The sequence below is a fragment of the Desmodus rotundus genome, chromosome 1 (genome assembly GCF_022682495.2).
Source record: "Desmodus rotundus isolate HL8 chromosome 1, HLdesRot8A.1, whole genome shotgun sequence".
NCBI classification, from domain to species: domain Eukaryota; kingdom Metazoa; phylum Chordata; class Mammalia; order Chiroptera; family Phyllostomidae; genus Desmodus; species Desmodus rotundus.
The window spans coordinates 48,831,306-48,858,240 of NC_071387.1; the positions used below are offsets into that span (position 1 = coordinate 48,831,306).

Consider the following 26,935-nt stretch of genomic DNA (forward strand, 5'->3'; position numbering starts at 1 on the left):
GAATGTTAGCTTGGTTGCTAGGAGCCGAGGGTTATGTCAAAGAGCAGTAAGGTGATGTACACTGGGGAGTCTGGAAAGACATTATTGCGAAGTGCTGCAAACACCGAATCTGAGAGGCTTAGAAAGGGGTGGCGCAGTTTCACCCTAAATGTTTTTTTAAGATACAAAGGTAGAAACTGTTTAATATTTAGTGGAAAGTAGTGAGTCCATGAAAGGATTCACATACTGAACAAAGAACACTGCACGCCCACAGGGCCTTCTATATCATCGTAACTGTTGTGGGCAGGGAAATGGCCTGCCAAAGACATTCGCATCCTAATCCTTGCGACCTGCGAATATGTTGTCATCTGTCAGCAAGGAGTTAGGGTGGAGACAAAATTAAGGTCGATAACCAGCTGACTTTAAAATAATGGGATTACCCTGGATTATCCAGGAGGGCTCAGTGTTATCACAAGGGTTCTTTAAAGTATCAAGGTAATACAGCCTGGGAAAGACTAGCCTTTGTTGGCTTTGAAGTTAGAAGAGAATCGTGACTTAGGGAATGCAGGCCACCTGGAAAAGAACACAGGTTCTCCCTCAGAGCCCCCAGAAATGGCGACGGCCTTGCACACACCTGGATCCTTGCGCACACCTGGATCCCGGCACGGTGGGACCCACGTCAGACGTGTGACCTACAGGACTAGAACATAAAGTGTTTGTGTTGTGTGGGCCACCACGTTGGTGGTGATGTGTTGCAACAGCAATAGGAAGCCACGGTGGTAACTTACCTACAAGAACCTCTAACAATATTAACATTCCAAGCAATAAAAGTGTTCCTCTTTCTGAACTGACAAAAGAAAATAAAAACACGCACTCACCCTTTTATAGGTTTTTTCTTCGTTCTGTTTTCCAGGGGCTGCATCTCCATTTTCAGCAGCAGACGACATCTACAAGAGAAAAACATCTTGTCTGAATTCACAACTCTCCTCTGAAATACAATATGCTGCTAATATTGTTAACAAGAGGATCTACTTTCGTTAAGTACATTTGTGTAGTTATTGCTCTTGTCTCCAAGAAAGGAAGAGATTTCTCAGAATACTAAAATACTAAAAAAATCAGTGGTCCCCAATCTTTCCGAAATAAACCTTCACTTCTAAATCATTTTGGTGGCACACGTTACTCCCTAGGAAAGATGCTGTGAAAGTCCAAGCCCACAGCATGCAAACAAGCTTCTTTCTCAAAAGCCTTTCAATTTTTTTCTTCTGGTTACAGATACTTCCTGTAAAAGTATCCGGAAAGTACCAAAAAATAAGAATCAGAACACAAAATTACTCAAATCTCCTACCCTTGGGCCACTGCACCCCTCAGTCTAACACATTCGCTGTCACCTTTTGCTCCATGTACTTTCACACTAAAAACATGATGATACCATCTCACCCAGTTTTTCACTAAACATTTATGTCACTGATTTTCTACTGGTGAGCCGCAAGAATTTTTAAAACATGCAATACCTGACTCTTTAGTCAGGGCCACTGACCTCTTTTCCCTTAGACTGTCAAATAAAAAAAAATGACAACAGCCAACACAAGAACCGCCATCTGGTGTGAATGAATCAAAGTGATACCTGTTTGTTTTTTTTTTTTGTCAGATCAGCAAAAAATATAATACACTTTTTGGTGTGCTGCAGAATTTTAGTAATTAGTTTACGAGTGGCATGAGATGAAAAAGGTTGAAAATAGCTGGTTTATGTGATAAGCATTGTCCCATTTGATTATAAATATCTCATTGCAAGAATGAACTTTTTTTCTAGTTTCAAGGTGTCACTGTGTGAACACAACTGTGTATTAAAGAATAGTTGATGTTGTCCAAGGATTTTGCCTCTACAAATAATTATTTTACACTTCTGTCTTTGTCTACCTACGAGATTCCCGGAAACACCACGCCATTAAAAAATGGAAAGCTCTCACTACATACTGCTACATTTCTTTCCAAAAAGAATATACCTGCTTACACTGTCAGCAGTGAGTGGGAGCTGGTTGCATTATGCACTTAGTAAACACTATTATCATTTCTAATTTGACAGGTTAAAGAAAGCATCTCCTAATTTCAATTTGCATCTTTGAAAATTATTAGTAAAGGTTAACATTGTTTGCACATTTTTTTTTTTTAGCTCATTGTATTTCTTCTTTTGAGCTTTCTATTGTTTTGTCCATTTATCTCTTAGGGTCTTAGTGTTTTAGTTATTGATTTTGACCTAGTAATTATAATTACTGATAGTAGTTGTTTCCTTCCTGATTTTTATGTATCAAGGTTATTAAGCTGTTTCCAAGCACAGTATTAATATTTTACATGCTGCTGTCTTTAAATTTGCTTTATAATTATGACAAGAGAAATTTTACATTTTTCATACTCAATACTATTGACTACATTTTAGGTTTTTTCCAATGCTTTTAAATAAAATATTTTTCCTTTGGGAGATATCAGATGTTTAAACATGTATTTTTCTCACTTTTTGATGATAAGATTTTTGCATTTAAAGTGTAATTCATTTAAATTTTTAAAACCAGTTACTTATGTGTAAACAAGGATACCACATAATCAGGAAACCATGATATCTAATGGTCTTATCTTAAATCGCACGAAGAGCATTCTATATACTCAGGAGGGGTAAAACTTCTTTCTCAGAAGCCTTTGAAGCACATTTTAAATCTTGGGCTTGTAATAAACATAGTGTAATAAACAAAGTGTGTGTGAAACGTAAGGACTGGCCAGCCACTTCTCCACACTGTGACTACCTGCCTGAGTTTCTCTCTCTGCCATGACCCTGATGTGACTGAGAGCCTCCTGAGAAAATGCAAGAATAGAGTATGGCAAGCCAACCTGATCGCATCTACCTATCATTGTCCACCAATCGAAGCATTCTCTTGATAAATTTTGAATTCCATTTGTGTCCATTCATTCTGACCATTTTAGAGTTTGAAGGTCTCAAGGACGTGTTTCACACACTATGGCTTCCATGCTGTATCTGCTTTAATTCATTTAAAGAATACTTAATTTTTTTAGTCTTTTCATAATAATTTGGTGAGTTTAGAATAATGTATTAGTGGAATTAGGATATCTGAAAGGTTTGATAATATCAGCCTCAGGGGTCCATCTCACCCTGAGTAAAAGCCAAAGTCCTTACAAATGGCCTACGAGACCCTCCACGATTCACCCATCTTCTCCCTGTTCCTCCTTGGACCTCAGCTCTTCTGAGTTACTCCCCACTCACTGCCTCTGCTTCAGATGTTTTCTGCTTTCAGATATTCCTCAAACACATCAGAACGCTACTGCATTAACTATTTTCACTGCCTGAATAGACAAGTGTCAACAGATAAGGATTAATCCCTGCTTATCTTCCTCAAGTCTTTGCTCAAAAGTCAACCTCTGCTTGGGGCTTAGCTCCACCATCCTATCTGAAACTGCAATCTGTTCAGCCCCTCCCGGCCCCTATACCCCGGATTCCCCCTAATGCACCTTCTTTTTTCTTTTTTTTTCTGTGTCCAACATACTATAGAGTTTACTTATTTCTTATAGTGGGTTTTTTTTGTTTTGGTCCACTCCTCCTTTAAACTCCACGAAAACAAATTTTAGTCTGTTTTGTTCACTAATGTACCTCAAATACCTAAAGTGTTCCTAGCACCTAGTAAGTGCTTAATAAATATTTGTAGAATAAAAGAATAAATAAATTGATAAGGAAGATAAGACAATGCCATTAGACCAATGTAGGCTGCATCGATCCCACCTGTCTCAGTGTTCTGTGCTGGGGAAGAGAGCTGGTCCCTTGAAGGAAGGTGATGAAGACATTCCCGAGCCACAGACACCACCAATCACACTGTATGCGGATTCCTGGAAGGGTGCCAGCGGCATGGCAACGGTAGTTGGTTGGCATGGCGTAGAGAGCAGTATGGACCCCTTATAACTTACTTCCTCCATAAATGAAAGACTTTTAGGCTACAGGTAGCCTAAAAGTCTACATGTAGAATTTAAACCATTGTTAAAAATGTAAACTATTCCTGAATATGCCACATGTAACCACTCTCAAACTATCTGCAAATTCATTTGGATTAAATTAAGTTTTTAAAAATATGAGAAGGGCTCCTTGATTATTTTAATCAAATATATGATTACTCATTATTTTTCAATCATTTTAAAATTTAAAATTAATTTAAAATTTAGAATTTTAAAGGTAATAATATTTGTTTTTATCTTAATTTTATTTGAAAAATATAAATAAGAAAATAAAACTATTACTTTTAACAAGCTATCCAGAAATAATATGGTTAATATTTGGCTATTTCACTGTCAATCTTTTCCAAATGTGTTTTTTTTTTTTTTTACAAAACTGCAATCTTGTATTATATACAATATTGTATTTGCCCTTTCACTTAACTTTATGTCATAAACATTTTTCTGCATCCCTAAGTATTAATTGGAAATAATTTCTAATGTATAAATAATATAACATTTTAGCATAATTCAATATTTATTAATGGACATTTGGTATGCACCCTATTTTTGTTACAAATAAAACTGTACTTTGTGTTCTTCTACGAGCAGCGTGACTAATCAGAGCTGCCACAGATTCCTAGAACAGTATCTGCCGGGTAAATGCCACACCTACTTTGTATCTCTCCCAGCATCGAGTATTTGCATTTAAAATCAAACAAACAATACACTTTGCCAATTTAACTTTAGGCAAAAATATCATTTTATATTGCATTTCTATGATCAGTAGTAAGGATAAACATTTTCTGTCTTGTTTAGTTCTTTCTTTATATTTCTTTATTGAACTGTCTGCACAAAACTCGAGCTCATTTTTTATGAGGGTATGTTTGTGTCTCTGATTTAGTTTGTACTAATGATAACAGAAGAGTCGGCTTTTTCTCTAACCGTCAGCTGTTTAGTAGGGCCAAGGCATCCGCACTGCCCCAGGGAATGCCATGTAAGTAACTTCACATCTGAGACTTCGCAGCTTTTAAAACCTAAAATCTTTTTTTAAAATATTATTATTTGTTATTTTTCTGTTACAGTTGACATACAATATTATATTAGCTTCAGGTGTACATCCCAGTGGTTAAACATTATATAACTTATTAATCTCATATCCATCTGACACCACACACAGTTATTAGGATATTATTGACTATATTCCCTACGCATGGGGATATAAAGTACAGCGTAGGGAATAAAACCTAAAATCTTTAAGAGCAACTCTGAAGGGTGCTTGAAAAAACAATGATAATAAGGAGTTGTCTCATAGGCATAAAGGAAGGACAGATATTGAGGTGGTTTGTTTTATTATTTTGTAAATCACCCCTGATTGGACAGTAGAGAAGAGGAGGAGAGAAATAGGTAAACTTTTGTTTTTTAAAAAACAGCACAAAACAGATGACTGTAATAAAGGGAGGTCAGGAAATGTCACCTGGATTCAAAGGTTTGTTTGTTTTTTTCCTGTAGGGCCATGTTTAACAAAGGTCGTGCGCACACCTATGAACCAGGACATCTGTGTAGGAGAGGCAAATGAGATGCTTGGGATGTCCGAGTAAACTGCAAATGGCTATTAAAATAGTCACTGTGGTTAATGACTCGTTGCTCCTATGCTTGCGATATTCCGGTACCAGTTAAGTGCATCATTTACAATGAAAGCCAAGGGAAGTACAGATTAAAAACATTGTCTTCAAAAACATTTTAATCATCTATATCTCTATGTACACATAAAAGGAAGGAGAAAAGAAATTCATAGAAATGCTGGTGATTATCTACGGATGATGGATTATGAATGCTTTGGGTCTTCCTTTCACATGTGCTCTGCTCTTCAAGCACTCGGCAGTGAGCACTGCTATATTTAAAAATAAGGAACACGCTAATGCTATTCAAAGACTTAATCGTACACAGTGATTAACAGCAGAGGCCACACCTCCTGGGCTCTGCCCCTTTAGGCATAGTGACAGTCACACAATGTCCTCTTTCTATTTGCTTCTTGCTTATTTTAAATTTGATAATGTTAAAAGGTCATGAACTAGATATAGGATTTAGAATATTTGCAAATACATATAAAATGAAAGAGGTAAGGGCTCTGTAATGAGTCAGTTGGAACACATTAAAAATATAGTCTGTATTTCCTTACCTTAGTAAATGAAATGGCAAGTCATCTGTTGTTGGTCGTCATGGGCAGCCTATTCATTGTTGAGACTGTTTTCCTTCCCAGGTTCCTGTTAAAATAGAAATCACTGGTCATTATTTTTTCATATCTCCACCTCATCTCCCAAAAGGATCAAGGTGGCTATCAGGATACATACAATGCAATCAGTTAGAGCTAAAATAAAGCAAAGAATGTGTGTGAGGGAGAAAGAAAGGTGGGGAGAAGGAGATGAGGCCAGCAGGATGGGCTACACATAGAATGTAAGCCATGTGACCCCGCAGTCTCCGATGTCACTGAGATCCCTAGTGCTCACAGCAAATGAAGAAATGATCAGCTACCTAAAGTCCAATGTCCATAAGTTAGAGCAAACCAGTTGCTCAAAGGAACCACAGGTATCAGGGGGTTGGGGCTGCAGCAGAATTTTTTCCTGTGGGTCTTCATAAAGGAGACCCCATATGACATGTGGACAGTTTTTCAACAATATCCCCGTGGTACATCAACTGTGATTTTCATGAGGGCTGTTTACATGACACACCTCCAAGAACAGTTCAACAAACCTCCCTTGCTATAATCATGTTTTTATACAGAAGAGATACTTATTCATGCTAATTTTAAAATACAGAGATGTATATAGAAAACATGATAAAGACCCACTGTATCTCCCCACCCTGAGATAACTATTGTTAACAGTTTGTTATATATCCTTCCAAAATCTTCCCTATGCTGGCGTACACACACACATACACACACACTGTTTCTGCTTACTCTTACCAATGTTTCAGATGGTTTTCAAATCTGTATGTCTCATTTGTAAATAACTGTAATATATTCCACATGATGGATATACCATCATTTAAACAACCACTCCCTTCCGGATGAACATTCAGACTGTTGCTGAGTTTGGCTACGAAAACCCAGGCAGGAATAAACAGCACATTCAAACATCTTTAAAGTGCTAGTAATTCCATTTCTGTGGGAAATAATCCTGGAAGTCGGGACAAACTTGGTAAGCGCAGTGACTATCTGAAGGGCCCCTGCTGCATTTCCTTCTGTTAAAAAGCTTGAAGCAACCTGTCCAATGGTGCACGAAGAGTACCTGCTTCCTGATGTGCGTATCAGCACTGGATGTTTGCCCTCTTTAACATGTTTGCCAGATCACGGCATCTCAGTCGTTTTAATTTTCGTTCCGTTGCTGCTAATGGGGCTGATCCTTTTCGCAGGGTTGTGCCCTTTGCCTATTTTATACTGTGCTGTTTATTTTTTTTCTTTTAGAACCTATTTGCAACATGTCATAGTCCATTAAACACTAACTCTGTCATATGAATTGTAAGGTAATGTTAATCTTTTGGCTTAATTTATGTTGCCTTGTCACATTTTTAGTATTTATATAGTCAAATCTGCTAATTTTTCCCTTTACGGATTTACTATGTTACTTGGGAGAGTTCCCCCAAAAGGATAGTACACATGTATTCTCTTATATTTTCTTCTAATGTCTTTACAGTTCCACTTAACACATTAGGTCTTGACTCCACATGGAACCTAACCTCATCTTCTGCCCGATAGACAACTAATTGTCCCAATGTCATTTTCCCTATAATCTATCTTTTCCTTACCAGAAAGGCACGCCACCTTTAACATATATTACGCATGCTGTTTCCTACACACCTGAATCTATTTGTGGACTCTTTACCATGTCCAAAAGATGTGCTTACTGACTCCTGGGCTAATACCACATTATTTTAAATGCGGTAACGAGACACCACACTTTGATCTTTATTGGTGCAAGTTCCCCATACTATTCTTTCTTCCAAGTTTAGCAATTTTCTCACATTTATATTTTTAGATGGAATTTCAAATCATATTGATCTGAAAATATGTCCCCCATCCAAGTTGTGATCCTGACTGGATTTATATTTAATTTATACACTAATTTGGAAGGATTGTTCTTTTTGGAATTTTGAGTTTTCTCATTCAAAATTAGCTCCATATTGCTAGAAATATTATATATTTTACTACTTTGGATTTGTTTCATGTTTTATTGAATGTACTCCCAAATACTTTAGTTTGTCACTCTTTTAAATAGGGATTTTTATATTTGCTTTTCTAAGCTTATATTTCTCAAATAAACCCTAACTTGGATTTAATTTCCTAGCACTTTAAAAGGGGTATTTTCCTGATTGAAATTAAATGATTGTGATCCCATCTTTATCAGGTTTTGGTATTAGAAATTAATACTTTTCATAAAGTTGGAAGGCTTACTCTCTTTATATGCACTCAGATTTTTTTATGATTATTAATTTCTTGGAATTTATAACCTTTCTTTGGATTGAATTTTAGTAATTTATGCATTTTTTAAGAAAACCATCCATTTTCTTTAGATTTTTTAATTTGTCACCATAAAGTTGCATATAATATTTCCTACTGAATCCTTTTAATCCTCTTGGGGTCTAAGTAATATCTTTTCTCTTATTTATGATATTTTTTGTGTATATACATAGATATGTATTATATGTAGTATATATGTGTGTATTATATGTCTTGTATATACATATTAATGTGGTGTATATAATATATATGTTTTTTGTTCATTAGTCAGGTTTTCTTTATTTGGTTTGTGGCCATTTCCTTTAATATAGCTTTTACTGTCAGTAATATCTTCTTTTGACTTATTTTATAAATTTCTTAGATGTAATATTTAGCCTTAGTTTCTTTGTCATTATTTCAAAAGTACATTACCCAAAGCATTTAAGCCAGAAAGTATGTCTAACTATACTAACCATTTCTCTATAGTTTTGTTGTAAAATGTTCTGCCTGATGAATTTCCAGATAATTTGTCATTTTGGATTTGATCATCAATTTGATCCAGAAGTCATCTACAGAAGAGTTTCATAGTTTCAAGTATGTACAGCTTAATCATTATTATTTCATTGACCATTTCTTGTTTTACCACACTGGAATCACAAAATGGGATAAATAAAACAATTCTTTTCTTCCCAAATTCCCAAAAAATTTTTTCTTCCCAAATTTTGTATAGGGTACAAAAACACTACATTATGACCACTCTATCAGTATATGCTTTATTATATTTTAGAAGAATACATTAAAATTCCCTAATATGATTATGGCTTTATTATATTCTCCCACATTTCTACTTTTTATTTTTGCCTTAAATTTCCATAACTATGTATACAGGACAGGTGTCTCATAGTTTCCTTATGATTTGTACTCTTTGTCCTTTCAAGTAGCTTCCTGTATTAAATAATTGCAGCCTTGGGTTCCCTCTTGGTTGATGCTGATATCCTCACTTCTGCTCTCCTTTCACTTGCCTGTGCTCGGCATATCCTTGTCCATTTCTTTACCTTCAGCTTGTTTAGTTGTCATTTTTCCAGCCGTGTTCCTTACAGATAGCTTAAAACTGATGTTATTTAGTTATTACCAATCCAGGAGTCTTTGTCATTTTAAAGGGCACTTCAACAAATTAAGATTTACTGTGATAAGATTTTTTTTTGTTTGCTTCCATCATATCTATTACTAGTAATTACATTTATTGTTATTGCATTTATTTTATTCATTCCTTTTTTGCTGGGTTAATCAATTGATAATTCCATTTTCTTCCTAGTAATTAAGCAATTTTATTCTAAAAATATTAGCTCAGTTATCGTTCTATTTTTAAATCATTAAAAAATCTGTATTTTTCTATTGAATAAAATAACTGCTGTCCCCACAACCCAGACATTTTTTGCTTGACCTACAGCAGTAGACACGAAGACTCACCACCCAGATGGCCCTTCCAGGAGGGGAGGATGCTCACCAGTGAGGACATGGCCAGCAGACACTTCCAGCTGTCAGCTCCTTTAGGGTCTCGGTCACAGCCTCCCTGGGGCAGCCCACACGCTGTGACTGAATGATGGGGCAGCTCCCCACCAACCTGGGCCCAGATTTGTGGGTGGGACCTGCATGGGAATTTGCCTTCTCCTTCTATCTGCCCAACCATGCTTCCTCCCTCTTCCTTTCCCAGGTTGTATTAGCCTTCAAACTCTGTGGCTCACAAAAAAAAGACAGAGATATATTCTCTCACAGTTATGAGGCAAGAAGTTCAAAATCAAGGTGTCAGCAGGACCACGCTCCTCCTGAACCTCTGCTTAGGAGCCTTCCTTGCCTCTGTCTAGTTCCTGGTGGTGGCTACTGGTCCTTGGCGTTCCTTAGCTTGTAGCTGCATCACTCCAATCTCTGCCTCTGTTGTCACACAGAGTTCTCCTAGTGTGTCTCTGTCTTCACATGGCATTTTCCTCCTCTTATAAGGACACCAGTCATATCAGATCAGGACCCCCCTAATGACCTTACCCTAACTTGATTACATCTGCAGAGACTCTATTTCCAAATAAGGTCACGTTCATAGGTCGGGAGAAATTAGGACTTTAACATATCTCTTCTGGAGACACATTCGGCTCATAATATATGTGTGGACCCCTAATTAACACCTTGCACTCAAAACTCTATCCCAGTGCCTGCTTCCAGGAAGTGCAACCCATGCCGTCTCGTCTATCTTGTTCACAAGAAAAAATATTTGAAATATTTTTACTCTCTCACTGGCTGCTCCTCTCTAAAGTTCAAATAGCTCATCTTAGTCGACACAGCTCTGCTGTTTCAAGAAATCTTAACAATTTACAGTTCGCAGTCACATTACCATCATTTATTTAGACCTGACCGTAAGTTTTACAAGGTTCTTCGCTCATCATTGTTTCTTTGGCTCTGCACCTCCCCTATCCCTACACCTCTGCTCTGGTTCAATTTTTATTCTACTATTCTCGATGGTTTCCTCAGAAGTGGCACAGGATGGTCTGCTCTGAGTTACTCCAAGTCCATGCCCAGTGTTACTCCAACATCTTTCTTTTCTCCTCATACATGACTAGATCTTTTGCGTTGGTGCAGGATTCTTGGCTCAGAGCCCTCGCCTTTCACCTCTATTAACATGGTATTGCTGCCGTTGTCTTGCTTCTTGGCTTACAGATAAGTGGTTTCAAGCTACTCTAATGCTCCTGTGTTGGCAACTTACTGGTTTTCTCTGTCTAGAAACCTATGAGTGTTCTATTTTAGCACAGTTAACAAATTAACTGTGAAGTGTGAAGGCTGGAGTGTCTTTTTCACTAACCCTGCCCTGTAAAGGGAAACTGACGAGAGGTTATCGCACGGAGGTCCGAAGAGCTGACTTAACCACGAATACTATGCAGGCTATCTAGAGAAGGAATGAACAGCATGCATAGCCTCGAGGCAGTCTTTCATGAATGCTGTTTCCCACAACCAACTTTTGATAAGAAGTGGGTGGTGGAGCACTGAAAGTTATAATCTCTGGCAAGATCCTGGAATGTAGAAACTAGTGGCCAAGTAAGGACAAAATCACAAGACTCAGATCTCCTTGGGAAATGTATTAACATGTAATCTAACACAAGACTCTGAGTACAGACTTACTTTATTAAATTATTTCTGACACTAAATAGAGCCAACTTATGGTATCATATGGTTATGCTGTTGAGACATCAGCTCAGCCAACATTAATATATGTCAAGAAATGATATATCTTAAAAAACATTTTATTGCTTATCTATCTTTTCTGGTATTTAGTGTCTGAATTCTGTGAGCTTCAAAGAGAAATAACAGTATTTCATAGTTCTCTACATGTCTATGCTTTCTCTTAATTTAAGGGAAGGAAAGATACCATCATTTATTAAGTAACAACTATGTGTGAGAGGAATCAATTACATAATCTCATTTAATTCTGCAAACGATCCTTTGACATTCTCCAATTTCTTGTGCTGTTTTGATATTATAATGGGCTGTCCTGTAATATCCACGGGTTGTAGTCACTTAAATTGTGTCAAGGCTCTTGCTATGCGGCTAGTTTGCAGAAGTGCAGCTCTTGGTAGGCAAACCAACATAGGGGGAACCTCCCGACCCCTCACCACAGGACCCAGCCTGGCTGTGCTGCTCTCTATGCCAATTCTGGGTATGAGAACCACCTGGGGAGCTTTTCGAAAATTCAGATTCTTGGGTCATGCACCAAAAACAACTAAGTCTCTGCCTCTACATGGCGGTTCTGGGGAATCAGTGTTTCCAGTATGCTTCATAGGCATAGGATCATTGCCAGGGGTGTCTAACCTTTCGGCGTCTCTGGGCCACACTGGAAGAAGAAGAGTTGTCTTGGGCCACACATTGAATACATTGCAACACGTAATCACAAAAAATCTCATTAATGCTTTAAGTATATACACAGTCTTGTGTTGGGCTGCATTCACAGCCACCCTGGGCTGCATGCGGCCACAGGCTGGACACCCCTGAAAGCTACTCTGACTAGTGAAGGCAATAAAGGTGTTTTTTTTATCACTTCCAAAGAGTTATCAGGGTCCAGTAGGGAAAAAAACTGTTCTGGGTGTGTTAAAGAGAGAGGAATTAATACATGGAATTAGTTACAAAAATGATGGGTGAGCTGAAAAGCTAAGCAAAAGATGGTAAAATGCAGAGATTAACATCATCAGGAAGCCGCTGTTGCTTTTAGAGTTAGAGGCACACCAAGAGGAGAGGTTGGTAACAAACCTCAAGTGCTGGAGGTACCTGATAAAATACCACTGAATGTGAAAACTATAATTGAAAAAAAAAAAAAAAGCTGGAGGTATCTGTTGGGTCAAGAACACCTTGGTGAGGGCTGGCTGGCAGAAATTGGGACTACAGAAAGAGGGGTATGTTTGGAGGCAAGACAATCGTTGGAGACACCACCCAAAGACAGAGAGAGTGGGGACAACACCTGGATTCTCCCTTACCCCCTCTGCCCACCAATACCCGTCTGTGGCTTCCATCTGAGACGAGGAGCCTGAGAAATGCACCCTGTAGGAGACGACCGCCCTGTGAGGCAGAACAGAAGAGTGAGGACGAACAGGCCAATGATGGCCCATAGAATGAGCTATAAGACTGTAATGAAAGTGGATAATCAGACATGAGTCTCAAGGCAATGTGAATTGGGAGGTAGGCTAGGAGCTGGTGCAAACATATCTATTTCTGTGACCGGCAATTTTTGAAGAGCTTAAATAGATCACTGAGAGTAGCTAGGGTCTACTGCAGCCTCTTCAGTAAGTGTGGGAGTGAGGCCGTGATTTGGGGTAATTTGCCAGGGGTCGAGTCAGAGGTGGCAGGGTTGAGAATCGATCCAGAGTTGCCTGAGGCTAAACCCCATACTGTGCGCACTCTCCTAGTTATCTGACAAAACAATAATAAGATTGTCTAATAAATATTGCAGTGCATTTTTAATTCATAAATGTAATCCAAAGGTTAGCCAGCAATATTAATTTGCATAATTATTTCATAAAATTTGTTCTACATCAGCGAGTCTCAACCTAAAGGACTTTTCTGAATTTATAAGTGGTAGGGGAGGTTTTAAAAACTCTATAGTTACCAAAAGTTTTAGATATATTGCACTTGGGGACCATATTCAAGTTGCTCAGAAGCAACCCCTTCAACCTCTGATTCCCCAGGCTACACATGGTAACACTTCTTAGAATATCTCCCCATAAAGAAAGTAATTAAAAAATAATTTTGGTCTTAGTCATAGCTGAATATTAATCGTTTATGGTTAAATTGTGCTCTTCTGAGTTCATTTTCATTGTCCGCCAGCAAATTAATCCACTCTTTCATACATCAAACAAATATTTATTGAGCATCACGTGTCAGGCAATGGTGCTGGGGCCATAAATGCAGACAGATCCCAGTCTTCAAAGAAGTCACATCAAAGGGATTGATTGAGATATACAAACGCGCAGTCACAGAATAGTCATGGGATAGATGTAGAGTACAGCAGAGGGGATATAGTCAATACTGTTATTGTTTTTTAAATTGAACTTACTGGGATGACATCAATTTATAAAATTATATAGGTTTCCAGTGTACAACTCTGTAAGACATCATCTGAGTATTGCATTGTGCATTCACCGCTCCAGTCACTAACATGGTAACAACTATGTATGGTGCCAGGTGGGCACTGGAAATACTGCGGAGAATGCTTTGTAAAGTATATGATTGTCTAGCCACTGTGCTGTACATCTGGAACTAATACAAAATAATATTGAATGTAAACTGTAATTGAAAAATTAAAAAATGAGGCCCTGGCTGGTGTGGCTCAGTGGGTAGAGTGTGTGCTGCAAACCAAAGGGTCGCCAGCTGATTCCCAGTCAGGGCACATGCCTGGGTTGTGGGCCAGGTCCCCAGTGGGGGCCAAGTGAGAGGCAACCACACATTGATGTATCTCTCCCTCTCTTTCTTCCTCTCTTCCTGCCTCTCTAAAAATAAATAAATAAAATCTTTAAAAAAAAAAGTAAAAGTCAAAAATGAGACAAAGAAAACTAAGTCACACCAACAGGGGCAACAGATGGGGAGACAGCTGCAACACAACATGACATGTGCTTTACTCTGGGCTCTTGGGGAGAAACGGCCCAAGCCAGCCTGTGGCGACCATGGAACACGTCATTTATGAGGAACCCTGAAAACTGACGTGGAGAAGTTTTCCCAGGACACCAGGCTGAGAGGTAGAGATGCGGGAAGTGCCCGGCAGCCTGGCTGCTTGGTTAAAGAAAGCCCCGGCAGCGTGAGGGAGTCTTTAACATGCTTTCATGGGTGCACTCAGAGATAAGAATTCTGTACTTAAAGAATTTACCCGGAAGCCCCCAAGGTTTAGGGTATAACTTCAGGGGTCACGGAGTTCCGGGTCGCACATTCCACCCACAGCATAGGGCCCTGCACAATCCTTTGCCTGAATAAGAGCACATTTGTGAAAATGTATGTGGATTCATGGAAACCTAGAAGGCCAATCTCAGGAAAATGTCGGCCCTGTGAAGGGTTCTGCTGGGGAGGATTATTCAGTCCTTCCAGGGAGCGTCACAAAAGATTTGATATCGTTTAAAGTGGTTTTGGCAGTAAACAACAAAACAGCAGGAAAAATCTACAGCTTAACCATGTAATGGATTATTTTCCAAGGCTGAAATAGAAGCAACCAAAACACAACAAACTGAAAACATCCTTGACGTATTTCCAAGGTATACATGCCCCTATTTTTCAGATCTGAAAAATATGTCCCTTGTGCTCAGAAATCATAGGCTCAGATTTATTTCCTTAAAATATCTGCATAAACTCTCAATGAAATGCAGAAAATCTGCATATTAAATATTTGCACAGTGGAGGACACCCATAGGCACATATGTTCAGAAACATGGTTGGTTACACATCTGTGTGCTCGGAAGCTGTAAAAATGCAGCCACGGTGCTCCTATAGTCACCATAAAGCTTCCCCACTCTTCCTGATGAAATCAATTTACATGAGGTTTCATTTCATGCGTCTAATATTTACATAGCCAAGCCACTGCCCAAACCAATTCCAAATGACAGCACCTGCTCGCTGTGAATCCAAATGGAGACCAATCAAAACAAATTGCTGGGCTCTTATATTCTCTCACAAAGCACCCTCATCAACTTGCAGAATGGTTCTCACAAAGTGAATAAACAGAATAGCTATAAATGGCAACGACAAAAGGCTCAGCATAAAATGAACCACTTGTAATTCATTTTCCTAACAAATGTGCTAAAAGAATTCATAAGCCCTTTTAAACCAAGCCTTCGCCACAAACATCAGAAGAAAGCAGCCCGTGAAAACAGCTGAGGGACGTGTTGCTTTCCAGCCAGTGTAACTCCCAGCGCTTCCTGCAAACACCGTTACCGCACATCTCCCGCCCCACTTTCCATTATGAACACACAAAGACACAGTGTGTGTTTGTGTGTGTTTGGTGGCAGTGTTGCAAGGTAGGGGAAGAAAGCTGCGAGTCAGCAGAGGAAACACGTCCATGGTCAGGAGACCTGGCCTTCCAGGGGGCATGTGGGAAAAGGGTCCATGAAGACTGAACGACTTTGTTACATTTTATCTCTTCCCACAGACATCAGGGATAATCACTAAAGATCTCACCGCAACGGTGAACTCTTTGCCTCTGTATAATGCTTAACATTTTTTTCTTCTCCAGATTTTGCCTGATATTTGACATCAGGTAGAGTTCACAATATTTTATTTTTACTACATTGTTAACTTGTCTTATGTTTAAAATTTACCGGATTATGCTTTCTGTCCACATTTTATTTCTCAGCTACTTTCCTCTTTGTTTCTGCTAAGAGTATACTCCTAAGGAATATATTAATTATTAATGTATTAAGGACTATAATAATTATTCAATTATAACAATAACAGTTGTGTAAACTGTATGCAAATTAAAGCCAATTAATGACTGCTAGAAAAATGTTTGGACTCAAGACACAAATAACCAAAATCCATTTGGTTTTGCTCCCACCGCAGTTTGCAAAGCATTTCTGGGCCTATTTCCTCTTCTTTTCAGAAAGTCAGAGCAACGCGGATCTCCTACGTGCCCCAAGTACAGAAGACAGCTGGTAGTTTACCCCAAAGAGCGTCCTCTGAGCCAGATGCCCAGGGGCTGCGTGTCCGGGGAAGTCTGAACAAACACAGCGAGGGGTGGGCAAGAACGCAGAAGAAATGCACTGGCTAGAGGGATGGAGAATGCTGAAAAAAGTCGAAAAAGATTGAGCAGGAGAAAAATTCTGAACAACCTAACTAACATTCTTTACATTTCTGGATGAATAATTTGTCAACAAATACTAAAAAGTTTCAAACAAATATAAATGTCTAGGTAGAGAGAAAACAGTAATGAGATGACCACTTACGACATCTCCTCACCCAAAAGGGTGTTCACTCCCTTTTTCTCGGTGCAGAGAGAGGCACTCACTGCAGCCCTCCTCTCTGCAAGGTGCTTTGGGGAAACAATGAATGGGAGGGGCTCTGTTGTCCAGGAGCTTCAAGGAGAAGCCAGAACACAGGCACGGGCATACTGGGAAAGTCTTTAACAGGATTAGGAGTTAATACCTTTTGCTTGGCTTTGCTTCTCACAAGTATTCACTTATCACAGTCAGAGGGCTCTCGTGGAATGTTCCAAAAAGACGCAATAAAAAATTTAAAGTTAAAAATAAAAGCAAGGCCAAGAGGTCATAAATCATTAATCACTGACAGGAAATTTCATTGCCCAAGTGCTTGATGTGTGCTTGGCTCCGCACTGGTTTCAGAGCTGCTTTCCACAAACCACCGGTTTCGTGGGGGAATCGAGACTGCAAGGAATTGTTCAGAGGAGAGGGAGGGACAGAGGTCCAGAGTGATCAGTGGAAGGGAACAGTGAGATGCCCAGGCAGGAGGGAGGAGCAGGAAGGTAGAAGGAAGCGACTGGTGTGGCTGGGAAAGACACGCCTGGTGAGGGAGGAAGATTACCCTGACTCAGTAATGGCAAATCAAGTTGGAGACAGTGACTAGTCCCCGGCCAGATGACCTGGGGAGCCAACTGTGGACATGACAAATTAGGGAACATCGCTGAAGGCTTTTGAGTACTAGGCCAATAAGAGGTCTAAAGATAATATTGCTCAACAGGAGACAAGATGAAACGGGAGGAGAAGACCAGATCTAAAGAGTGAATCTAGCAGCTACTGCACAGATCAGGGGCTGGAAGTCCAAGGTCAAGCTGGACACGGAGAGAGAGGGGCCCTGCATGGGGGTGACAGCAAAAACTTCCTCAGAACCTGGGCACCGGCCGGATCTGAGGGAATATGGGGCTACCTCCAAGATGACCCAGTTTTCAAGGCTCACTGACTACAGAAGATGATGGGAGCTCTGAGAGCAGCTCTCCCCTTGCCCAGGTGGTGCCCTTGCCACATCCACATCAGCCTCAAAATGAATCGAGAAGGGACAAGGGACCCAGACCACACCACCCCACGAGCAGCATGAACTCTTCTACAACACGGGGACTGGGTGGGTCAAGAGCTGTGGGGCCTTGGCCTTGTCATGTCAGGTAGAGTCACAGAAGAGTAAACTGAAGGACTGTAAAATTCAATCCGACAGGAGAGATGCTCGAAGCCCCACGTTCCCAGACAGATAAACAGAGACGGTACAACCACCTGACGTCCTTGCAGCCCTGTGAATCTCGCCATACTCCCTAGCTAGCAGCTGCGTTTGGGAGGGCCCCTGTAGCTTAGTAACACATCCACCATTCACTTGGGCTCTTGGCCCGGGTTCTAACCCATACAGCCAAACTGTGCTAAGACAAGCTGCCATAGACTTAACTGAGGTCACCTCCTCCTCCACCTGCCACCCTCTCCTCTGAGACACGCCCTCATGGGAGAGGTGGTGACAATGTTGTGGTCACTGAATGGGCCCCAGAGTCAGACCTCCCTGCTTTACAGCTGGACGACCTCCTCAAGTCACTCTGTGTGCCTTCATTCTCTGTCTGAAAATTGGTGGGAATAATAGTACCTCTCTCACAGGGCAGTTGTGAGGAGTGAGAGCGTGTGAGACAGAGTGCATCTTTCTCATCTCTGCTTCCGAACTTCCTGTGGCTACAAGGAGACTCGGAGCACTGAAGGCCCTGCACAGCCTGGGCTCACTGCTCCCCTGCAGACACTTGTCCTCTCTCGCTGAGGTGGCAGGTGACTGTCCACACACTGCGCCCTGCGCCACACAGGTTCCCTCTCAAGCCTCGGGCAGTGAGCTCTTCCACAGCATGGTGGACTCTCGAGGGCCCCACGCCTGTGCCCACAGTGTTTGTTCAACTTGAAACAGCCTCTCCATGACCCTGTGTATCAGTCAAGGGTCTCTGCTCTCTGAGGACATCCTTGATTCCTTCCTCCTGGAAGGACACGGTGCTTTCTTGGCTGTGCTTTCACAACCCTCCATCAACCACTTACATCCTGGTGTTTACATGAGCCCAGACTGCGTTTGCCCGCAGTTCTGTTAACAACACTTATAAAGGCTGATGCATATGGAGCACATCTTTGTGCCAGGCACTGTTATAAGGGCTACTTGAATCAACTCGTTTAGTTCTCCCAATAATTCCAAGTACCAGGTTTCTGTTATTCTCCTCACTTTACAGATGAGAAAATGGAGGCACAGAGAGGTTAAACAACTTGCCCGAGCTCACATGGTTAGTAGGTGGCACAACCAGGATGTGAAGCACAAGCTGCCCGCGTCCAGAGTGGGGCCCTTAACGGGCCTGTCAGTCCTGCCCATTTTAGGGCTCTATTTCCTCAGGTCCCCTGCCTGACAGTTTCGGCATCTCGCCTGCTGCTTCACAGAGGGGTGAATGATCCCTTCATCTGCTGCCTTTCCACCAGAGAACTCGCGAGCACCAATTCCCACCCTCTCGTCTCCTTCTCTAATGCACAGCTACGGTGTGTTCTGGGTCCCCTCCAACACACACCTGGCTGCAGCCCTCTCTCCATCATGCATCATTTTACCTGGATCGTCACCCTCTTTCTCTCACCTGGCTCTTTACCTTGAGAATATGAACATGTCAACTCCTTTCTGACACCTCTCCTTCACCCTGACGTTCCCCTCTGGCTGCAACCTGTCTCACCCCCCATACATTCAAGGTCAAATCCTCCGAAGACTAGTGTCCTCCCCCTGCCTTCACTTCCTCCTCTCCCATTCTCTTGGATACACAGCAATCTGACCTCACCCATAACCAGCCCACGTTCACAAGTGGACTCCTTGTTGCTTCGGCAACACGGTGTCATTCATTATCCTCCCGGACTTCTCTGAAGCATCGGGCTGAGAGTACTGTGCACACAGTAGGCACTGACATCTTTGCTGAACTGACATTGAGCAGTCCTCATTTCTGGAGAGTCCCTCTTCCCTTGGCTTCCCTGCACAGTTAACACCGTCACTGCCTACCCCCACTCCCTTTCCCCACATTCTTTCCTAGCAGACTCTCCAAGCCTGATTTTGCTTGGAGAGGCAATGGACTCAGGTAAATAAGCAAAAAACTTCCTGGTATTCCCAATTGTTCTGGAATGAGATATTGGTAGACGTTTGTGTCTAGAAAAACGTTAAAGAGGCAAAACTCAGGTAGGCTGGGCATTTCTGCCACTTGTCATTTGCCCTTTGCTCTTTTCCGTGGGTGGCCCACTTGAAAACAAGCATGCCATACACGCCTGGTTTTCCTCTCCCGATATCCCTGGCTTCCCCTGCCGCTTTGAACACATCTTGGTCTCTTTGGCAGGCTCCCTTTTTCTTGGCTGCCTCTTCAATATTCATATTCCTCACGGTCTTTTGTATTCTTCTCACTCCTTCTGAATAATCGCTTCCATTACCAGTGGGTCCACTGCAACCTACTGGTAATAACTCCCAAATAACTCTTGAGTCTAGGTCTCTTTCTCGAGCTCTAGGTCTACATTTTCAATCACGTTCAGGGTTCCTACAGTGTCTTACAGGCACTATACATTCCATATGCTCCAACTGCAGTTCATCATATTCCACCCCACTGAGAACGATCACCTAGTTGTCCAAGCTGGAAATCAAGGGGCCATCTTGACTTCTGCTTTCCACAATGCCCCCCACCCGCAACATCCTACAGCCCATCCAAGTTCTTTCCCATTTATCTCCTTAACTCTTTGATTCTCATTCTTTCTCAGCCCTTTCCCTGTTACTATCTTAACTGACATTACATTTCTTGCCACAGATTACTGCTTCAACCTCCTAAAGTGTCTGCCTCCCTGGGGCATAATATTGGTACAAGGACCTTTCTATAATGCAAGTCTGCCTATGCCACTCTCCTTTAAAATCCTGCAGTGGCTTCCCACTGCTTCAGGGAGGAATTCACATGACCTCTCATGACCTGGCCTCCTGAACTCACTTCACCTTGCTGCCTGTCCCCAACAGGGCTGAAGCCACACAGGATGACTTAGAGTTCCCAGAAGCCATAGGTCTCCTGCCTCGCCTCCTGCCTTTGCATTCACTCCAGAGCCTGACATGCCACTGCCCTCTCTCCCTGCCTAGGTGCTCCTTGTCCATCAGGAAGCAGCTCAGCCATCACTTCCTTCTGTGAATCCACTCTGACTCCTCCAAAGCCAGGTTCAGTGCCTCTCCTCTGGGCTCCCAGGGTGCCCTGGCCCTATTGTGATACCTACTGACTGCATTGTAATTATGGGTTTAAATTTCTTTTCTTTCCAGTACTGTACCAGTGACTTTCAGGGCAAGTAACCTCTCTGTATTTATCTGTAAACTGCAGAACCTAGCACAGTGCCTGGCACGTGGACAAACTAAAAAGTTAAAAGTTAAATAAATGTACATATGAGTGTGTCTGCCACCCTAGGATAAACTGTCTTGAGGATGGGAAGGATTATGCTCATCCTTACAAGTTAAGTCGGTGCTTAGTAAATGTTTTCTTCTCCCTCCCTCTTAGCACTGGATAATAAATGAATGCTCAGTTTTGAGAGTGAAAAACAAGATGAAGAACTAGGATTGTGATCAATTTAGGATCCCAAATACTTCCATGAGAGATTTTTTTCCTTCGTTCTTTCCTTTCCTCCCTCCCTCTGTCCCTCCTCCTTCTTTTCCTTTACTTTCCTGTTTTAGGTTCACTTTACACAAATTTCTCTTAGTTTCTTCAAATGGGTTCGCTTTTTAAATATTTTAAGAGATATGATTATAAATGCAACTCATATCTATTACAGAAATATTGGATAAACACAGAAAATCACAAAAGAAAATAAAAGCAGCCAGCAATCTCCACCACCCAGAGACGCTCATGGTTTCCCCCTGGGAGCATCTTCTCCTGTTTTCTGCGACGCTCACAAAGCCTTCGCTCTCCAGCGGCTCACTGCTTCTAGAATGGCACAAGAGGCCGAAAGAGGCCACAGCACTCCGGGGCAAACCTCCACCCTTCATTCCATTAGAATGTGACACAACATTAGTCACAAAACAAAGTAGGACCCCATATAGCAACTGCTCTGAAGAGTGAAGGCTTCAACCTGAGGTTGGGCTTCCCTTGGAGGGAGCTGCTGCTCGTCTTCAAACCCTACGTGGGTATACCGATGGCACCGCAGTCTGCAAAGCGACCTTACCTTTAAATGAAAATATAGTTCTGCATTTTCACTTATGTGTTCGGTGAGACTCAGTCCACTCTGACAAAGCGTTCTTGTCAAATGGTGTATTAAGTTCACCGGAGTCACTCCTAATCTTGTTACTAAACTATTTCAGTTTCTATGATTTGAAAATAGGGGAAAAAATTTCAAATCTTCAGCTTCAAGATATATTTCAAATCTTACACTACTGGCAAGCTGCCTCCAAGCTCACTGCTGTGCTGACGTCTCAGTGCCCAACATACCCTCTTTTCTTTGCGTCAAGGACTAGGCTAAACCTATGGCTCTTAATTCAGTCCAACTGAAAGAAATGCAGAAAGAATGGAGCATTATTGTGATAATTAACAGCCCAAGGGAAAAGTACAGCCCTTTCCCTAGTGTTAATGCTGCTAAGTCTCCCTGGAATTCCAGGCTCACTCCCGCCCAGGCTTACTGTTTGCCCTGGGAGAGCCCTCGGGAGTTGTCTTTGGAATGCACAGGACTGGGTGGAGGCTCAAGGATAGCCCCCAGCACCCTTCCCCACTATGCAACTTCAATTCACCTTATCAGAAGACCGGCAGAGGAGTCTGGGAAAAGCCACAGCTTAAACTACCCAGGGACAATCTATGTGGGGGCAGGAGGTGCTAGTCGAGATCGGCCTGGGAGCGCTGGGAATGGCATGGATAGCTGCGACTTGGATCAACAGTTTGCTGTCTGAGACTTGGGGGAGGGGGGAGGGGGAAATGCAGGTATAGAGGCCATAGTTTGAAATATTCTGATACTTGAAGTGCTTATAGCTTAAGCATCTCAAGAACTTAATAGTAATGGAGAATTTAGAGCCAGGAACCCAAATACCCTACCCTCCCACAACCTTGGAAGCTTAGAACACCTTTGTTTGAACAACAACCCTCCCCCCACCCAAAACACCCCTTCTGACTTAGCAAAAGCCCACTTCTTTCTGGGAAATGAGAAGAAAAGATCTCCGCAGGGCAGGTTCAACCCTGCAAAAAAAGGGCCCTTTTTCATCAGCATGCGCAGGGCTTGGCAGCTGAGTGCGGGCTGGAAAGCAGCCCCCGTTGCCGTTCAGCTGGGCACCTTTGTGGAACCAGACATAGCACCTCCGCACCCTCTAGGCGGGGCCCAGCCACAGACCATCAGCGGGATGGGTCCCGCAGTAATTGGGGAGCAGTGGAGGTTCAAAGTGCCCCTGACTCATCCCAAGGCCAGGGAATCCATGGAGGTCTGGATTATTCCTTCGTTTAACACACCTCTGTGCACGTGCAGGGCCTGTGCTTGGTGCTGGGGGAAAGGCATAACCCAAACCTCCTGCACTGGCACCAGGAGAGGCCCACCCCCAACAACTGCAGGGTCCGGGGAAGAGAACGAACGGAGGCCCACCTACCATCTGCGTTGGGGTTTCTCTTCACTCACCAGCCTAAACTGGGCACCTGCTGCCCACACGTACCTAGCCCCCAACAGCGCCCCTGTTTTCAGTCCTTCAAAGGAACCTGCTGTGAGAAGAGCTTTGAATTTAGAAATCGCACACTCTTCAGGGTTCTGGGACAGAATGGGCTGGCCCCTGACCCCTGGCCTGGCCCCTTCCTTCTCCTCTGCTGTCCCATGCCGCCTCTCTGAGGGCCTTGTGTACACATGAGTAGGCACCCCTGCAGACAGCGCTCACTGTCTTTCATGCCCAACAGTGTGGTCTCTGGCGCATGGCTCTCCCTCAGGAGGATGGCTTGGGAAAGAAGCCCAGGCCCTTGAAGCTGGCTTTGGGTCATTTGGGCAGGAAATTCTGGAATCTGGGGCCCTAGTTCCACAAAGTGTGGCATGGAAAGGAGTACCTGGGCTCTGGCTGGGACCATCGCCTTGGCCTCTCAGGCTTGTTGCTTCATGGAGAAGGGGCTGAGCCAGAGGACAGCCAGGGGAGGGGTATTTCAAGTACAAGACCTAGATTAGGTGGTTGTGAGGAGGGCAGGGCACCCTTGTGCCTGGGTGTAAGAGCAATGTTGCCTGAGAGACAGAAGAAGCGATTGGCAGCCACAAAGCAGTGTAATCGGTGCTCCGATGGGATGAACAGGGGTGGGCAGGGGCGCAGCCTGCACTCTGGGAAGGCTCCTCTGAGGAGGGGATACCTACCTGAGCTGTATCTTAAATAATGACTGGCAGAGAGCAAGGAGGAAAGGCTGGGATGAACATTTCCAGGGCACAGAAGTCGTATTTTCAAAGGCATGGAGGTGGGACAACACGGTGTCTTCTGGAAATCAGCAGTTATTTGTCATGGTAGACACAAAGGGGCACACGTAGGGGAGAGGCCTAGCATAAATCTGGAAGGTTCTGCTAGGAAGCTCTTGTGTACCACGCTGAGGCATTTAGAATAAAGGAAGAATCAGCAAAGAGGACTTCATTCATTTGCCATAATGATTGAGCCACTGATGAACAAAGGATATTTACCACAGATAAAGTTTCAGTATTATCAATTATATTACAAATGCCTTTTAAAATATCTATTAAATCCAATATATGATGGGCAGTGTGGTCATCTCAAATATAGTTTCAGCCAGAGCCCAGACCTCTTCTGAGCTTCGGACTTACACGTCCAAATGACAGCTCCCTCTGGGTTTCTCAAAAGTACATTAGACACGGGAGGTCCTAAGCAGAACCCAGACACCTCGACGCCTGCTGTTTCTGTCTCCCCCACCTTATTCAGTGGCAGTCCACTCCTCCCCATTTTTCTCTCCCCTCTCACCAACCCTCCCCCAAGTCCTGCTACTTTCTCACAGCCGCCTTCTCCCCTCCACCCTTACTGCTACCCCCAGCCCATTACAGGCATCTCCTGCCTAGACTAACACAACAGTCTCCCAATTGGTCTCCCTGCTTCCTGTCTCCACAGGCAAGAATGACCATGAAAAGGAACTGTGTTAAGGATAGTCTCTTGCATAAAAAATCTTTAATGCCTCCTCATTACATTTAGAATAATATCCAAACTCCTTACCTTGACCTACCTTTCCTCTGCTGCCTACCTTGCTCTTCAACCTCATCTCAGGTTGTTCTTCCCCTTGCTCACTTGGCTCCAGCCCCACTAGCCTGATTTCAACCCATCAAACACATCAAGCTCTTTCTTGCTCAAGGAGTCTGCACTGCCTCTCCCAGTCTGTGATGCTTCTCCCTGACCAGCCTATCAACGCCAGTGCTTCTCTATGATTCAAGTCCCCAGCCCCTTGTGTATTTCCTTCCTAACCTTTATTATAATTAGCAACTGGCAATTATTTCATTACCTCTCTCTCATCTATTTCCCCTCACTATAACAGAAACTCCAGGAAGCCAGGGGATTAATGTTTATTATAAACTAGAGAGAAAATTGTTACTAAAAGCTCAGTGTCTGGCCCTTAGTAGGTGCTCAAGATATACTATATGCCAAGTGAACAAAGTTACAACCATATTATAAATTCACCTACACTAAAGATTTTATCCTTCCTAAACTTAAAAAGAAAAGGTTGTTTATAAAATAAGCTCAAAATTAATAAAGGAATCATTATACTTTGAGGAAGTTTAATTCAAATCTGGGCTCCAACAAATTATCTTTTTCAAGTATTCACATTGACTATTATGTGGAATGCCACAGAGAATTTAAAAAAAATTATCATGGATGCAAATTCATTTATCAGAACAAACAAACAAACAAAACCCATGATAGTAACGTAACAGTACTACACGCCTTATTCAATGTGGGAAACATTTAAATAAGATCATTATGGCTTTCTGACAACATATCTACGTATAAACCTCTGGTTCTTTTCCACTATACATGGAGTGTGTTTGAAATCTCAGAATGCAGAGCTCAAGGCGTTTTCAAAGCTAAGATCGACAGATGGGCACAGTGGTCCTGGTTATATGTTGGAGTATTACTAAGGGCATGGAGAATTTAGCAGAGAATTTGAACTATATATTCTTTGTCTCTCCTATCTTTCTGTCTCTGAGAATCTGCAGTCATAATTTCTAAGCTAAAACTCTAACGCCTGGAACAAAGTATGTCATTGAGATAGGAAGTGGCTACAAGAACACCTTCTTCAGTCATGTCCATTTCATTTACTCTTTTAGAATCAAAAGACTTGTTAATTTCCTAAAAAAATAATTAGTTTTTTAAAAAGCCATAAACATGGAAAATAAGAAAACATTAAATTAGTAAAAAAAAATTTTTAAAATTTAACTCAAGATTTGTTTTAAACGAACATTGCAATTCTTGTTTGCTGGAAATTCCTAGAACAGATACACACTGTCCTTTGCACACTTTGCAAGACACTTTTCACAGCCTCCTCATCTCCCAAGGGAATGCCTCATTTATCCGCCTGCGGAAGAGTCATTTTCTCTATGAACACCTTTGCTATTTCCTTCCTCTCGACTCCGGTAGCATCTTGGATATAGGTCATTATTTACTGCAGCAAAGTACTACAAAGCACTATCTTTTTTTTTTTTTTTTTTTTTTTAATGTGTAGCCCACCAAGAGCTGCTTAGGGACTTGCTCACTCCTCTTTGGAACAGCAGCCCCGAGCACAGTGCCTCTACAGAGTAGGTATCAGCCAGACATTCACTACAAAAATGAATGATTCAGTCATCTCTATTATTCCTTTTTGTAAGACCTATAAATTTGATGACTATATTTGATAACCATAATGTTGATAAACATGACATAATAGAGAAATTTCTGTCATTTTTAGGTGCATAAAACAGAAATATTCTACTTTTAAGGACAAGGCTTCTGAGAAGTTTTGGTGGACAGCTGGAGGCAATGTTTGAT

General features: G+C 41.9%; 1 protein-coding gene across 4 annotated transcripts in view; it reads right to left on the reverse strand.

The window, feature by feature from the left end:
- Window positions 1-26,935, reverse strand: part of PIP5K1B (phosphatidylinositol-4-phosphate 5-kinase type 1 beta) — a 305,089-nt gene that overhangs the window by 180,051 nt on the left and 98,103 nt on the right. For all 4 annotated transcript variants that reach the window (XM_024555177.4, XM_071221500.1, XM_071221501.1 and 1 more), the window contains 2 exons: window positions 6,149-6,233; window positions 858-926 (listed from right to left, as the gene is read on the reverse strand). In XM_024555177.4, the coding sequence (XP_024410945.2) occupies window positions 858-926 (69 nt within the window). In that variant the 5' untranslated portion in view covers window positions 6,149-6,233. The remainder of the gene's footprint in view (window positions 1-857; window positions 927-6,148; window positions 6,234-26,935) is intronic.